We start from the raw sequence: 1,426 nt of genomic DNA on the forward strand, positions 1-1,426 counted from the left end.
GTCCTGGGCCTGCCTCACTCACACAGAGAAGAGGAAACAAGAGAGGAGGTACCCCACCCCCGCATTCCCCCACCACCCGGGGCAGGTCTGTCTGGGTGGAAAGACCTCCAACCAAGACCGGCTGTCACCCCACGCGCTGGCCAGTCTGCATGCGGCCGTGGGTTCTCAGGGTCCTGATGGAGGGACAGTCCTTTCCCCTGTGGCTTCCCGGGACACTGGCGGGGGCTCAGGCTGATACCCATCTAGGCAGGTCCCAGCGCTCCAGGACTGAGGGGCCCCAGCACCCCACCTGGGCCCCGGTTTCGTGCAGTGATGCCGCCTGGGTTCCGAGCTCGGCCCAATACCTCCTGCCCCCTCCCTGTGGTCAGCCTGGGATTTACCCAGAGAGACCCGAGCTGTGCTTGGAAGAGGCCGCCCCCCACCCCCGTCCCGGCATCTGAGCCTCGCCCAGGGCATGGGGGAGCTGGAGGGACCACGCCTGCCCCTGCACCTCACAGCCCATGGGCCTCACTCCGTCCTTCCCCGGGTCAAGAGGAAGACAGTGGCCTCGGGGGCTCCTCCTGGAGGCAGGACTGACGGGGGTCGGGGGTGGGGGGGCGGTGGCAGGAGTCACCTGTAGATCATGCCGGGGGAGCCCGTCTGCCGCAGGGAGAGCCGAGCCGGGGAGCCTGTGGTGGATTCTGGGTACATGGAGCCGCCTCACTGGTCCCGCTGGGGGCGCTTCACGCGGGAAGGCTCTGGGGGGAAGCAGAGGGGAAGCAGGTTCAGAAAGGCCAGCTGGGTTTGGCCTGGAGGCTCTGCGAGGGTGAAGGTCATCGCCTGTCCTTCATCAGACAGACAGACAGACAGACAGACCCACGGGGCTCGGACGAGGCTGATGACCGGGCCCAAGGACGGGAAGGATTTCCGCCCCATCTCCCCACTTTCCCCACAAGCGCTCCTGGGGGGTCCTTCGCCCGCACTGGCGGCTTTGCGGAGGCTCTGGGAGTGCATTTCTGTTGCCCAAACTGCAGAAACAGTGGCACCCGGGGCCTCTGTGGGCTCAGAACTCTGTCTTCCCCATCCCAGGGCCGTCCTGGCTGCCTCCCCTCCCCTGACCCCGACTCCCGCCCACTGCAGGCCACCGGTGGGGCCGCTCAGTGTGAAGCAGCTTGTGCCTGGCCAGTGTGGCTCAGTGGTTGAGCATGATTCTCTCATCATTGATGTTTCTCTCTCCCCTCCCTCTCTCTCTCCCTTCCTCTCTGAAGTCAATGAAAAAAAAATATTTTTTTAAAAAAATATGTTTCTTTATTGATTTCTGAGAGGAAGGGAGAAGGAGACAGAAACATTGATTCTTGAGAATCATTGATTCTTGGCCTGGGCGAAAATATATTTTTTTAAAAAGGAAGCAGTTTGTCCAATGCCTCCTTCAGCCCCTGCGCTCAGG

At 62.1% G+C, this 1,426-nt stretch overlaps 1 protein-coding gene across 1 annotated transcript in view; it reads right to left on the minus strand.

Annotated features, from left to right (window-relative positions):
- Nucleotides 1-763, minus strand: part of KCNAB2 (potassium voltage-gated channel subfamily A regulatory beta subunit 2) — a 64,873-nt gene extending 64,110 nt beyond the window's left edge. The window contains 1 exon segment of the mRNA XM_015565921.1: nt 612-763. Coding sequence (XP_015421407.1) covers nt 612-690 — 79 coding nt within the window. The 5' untranslated portion in view covers nt 691-763.
- Between the last annotated feature and the right edge of the window lie 663 nt (nt 764-1,426).

This window comes from Myotis davidii, unplaced genomic scaffold, assembly GCF_000327345.1.
Source record: "Myotis davidii unplaced genomic scaffold, ASM32734v1 scaffold299, whole genome shotgun sequence".
Classification (NCBI taxonomy): Eukaryota; Metazoa; Chordata; class Mammalia; order Chiroptera; family Vespertilionidae; genus Myotis; species Myotis davidii.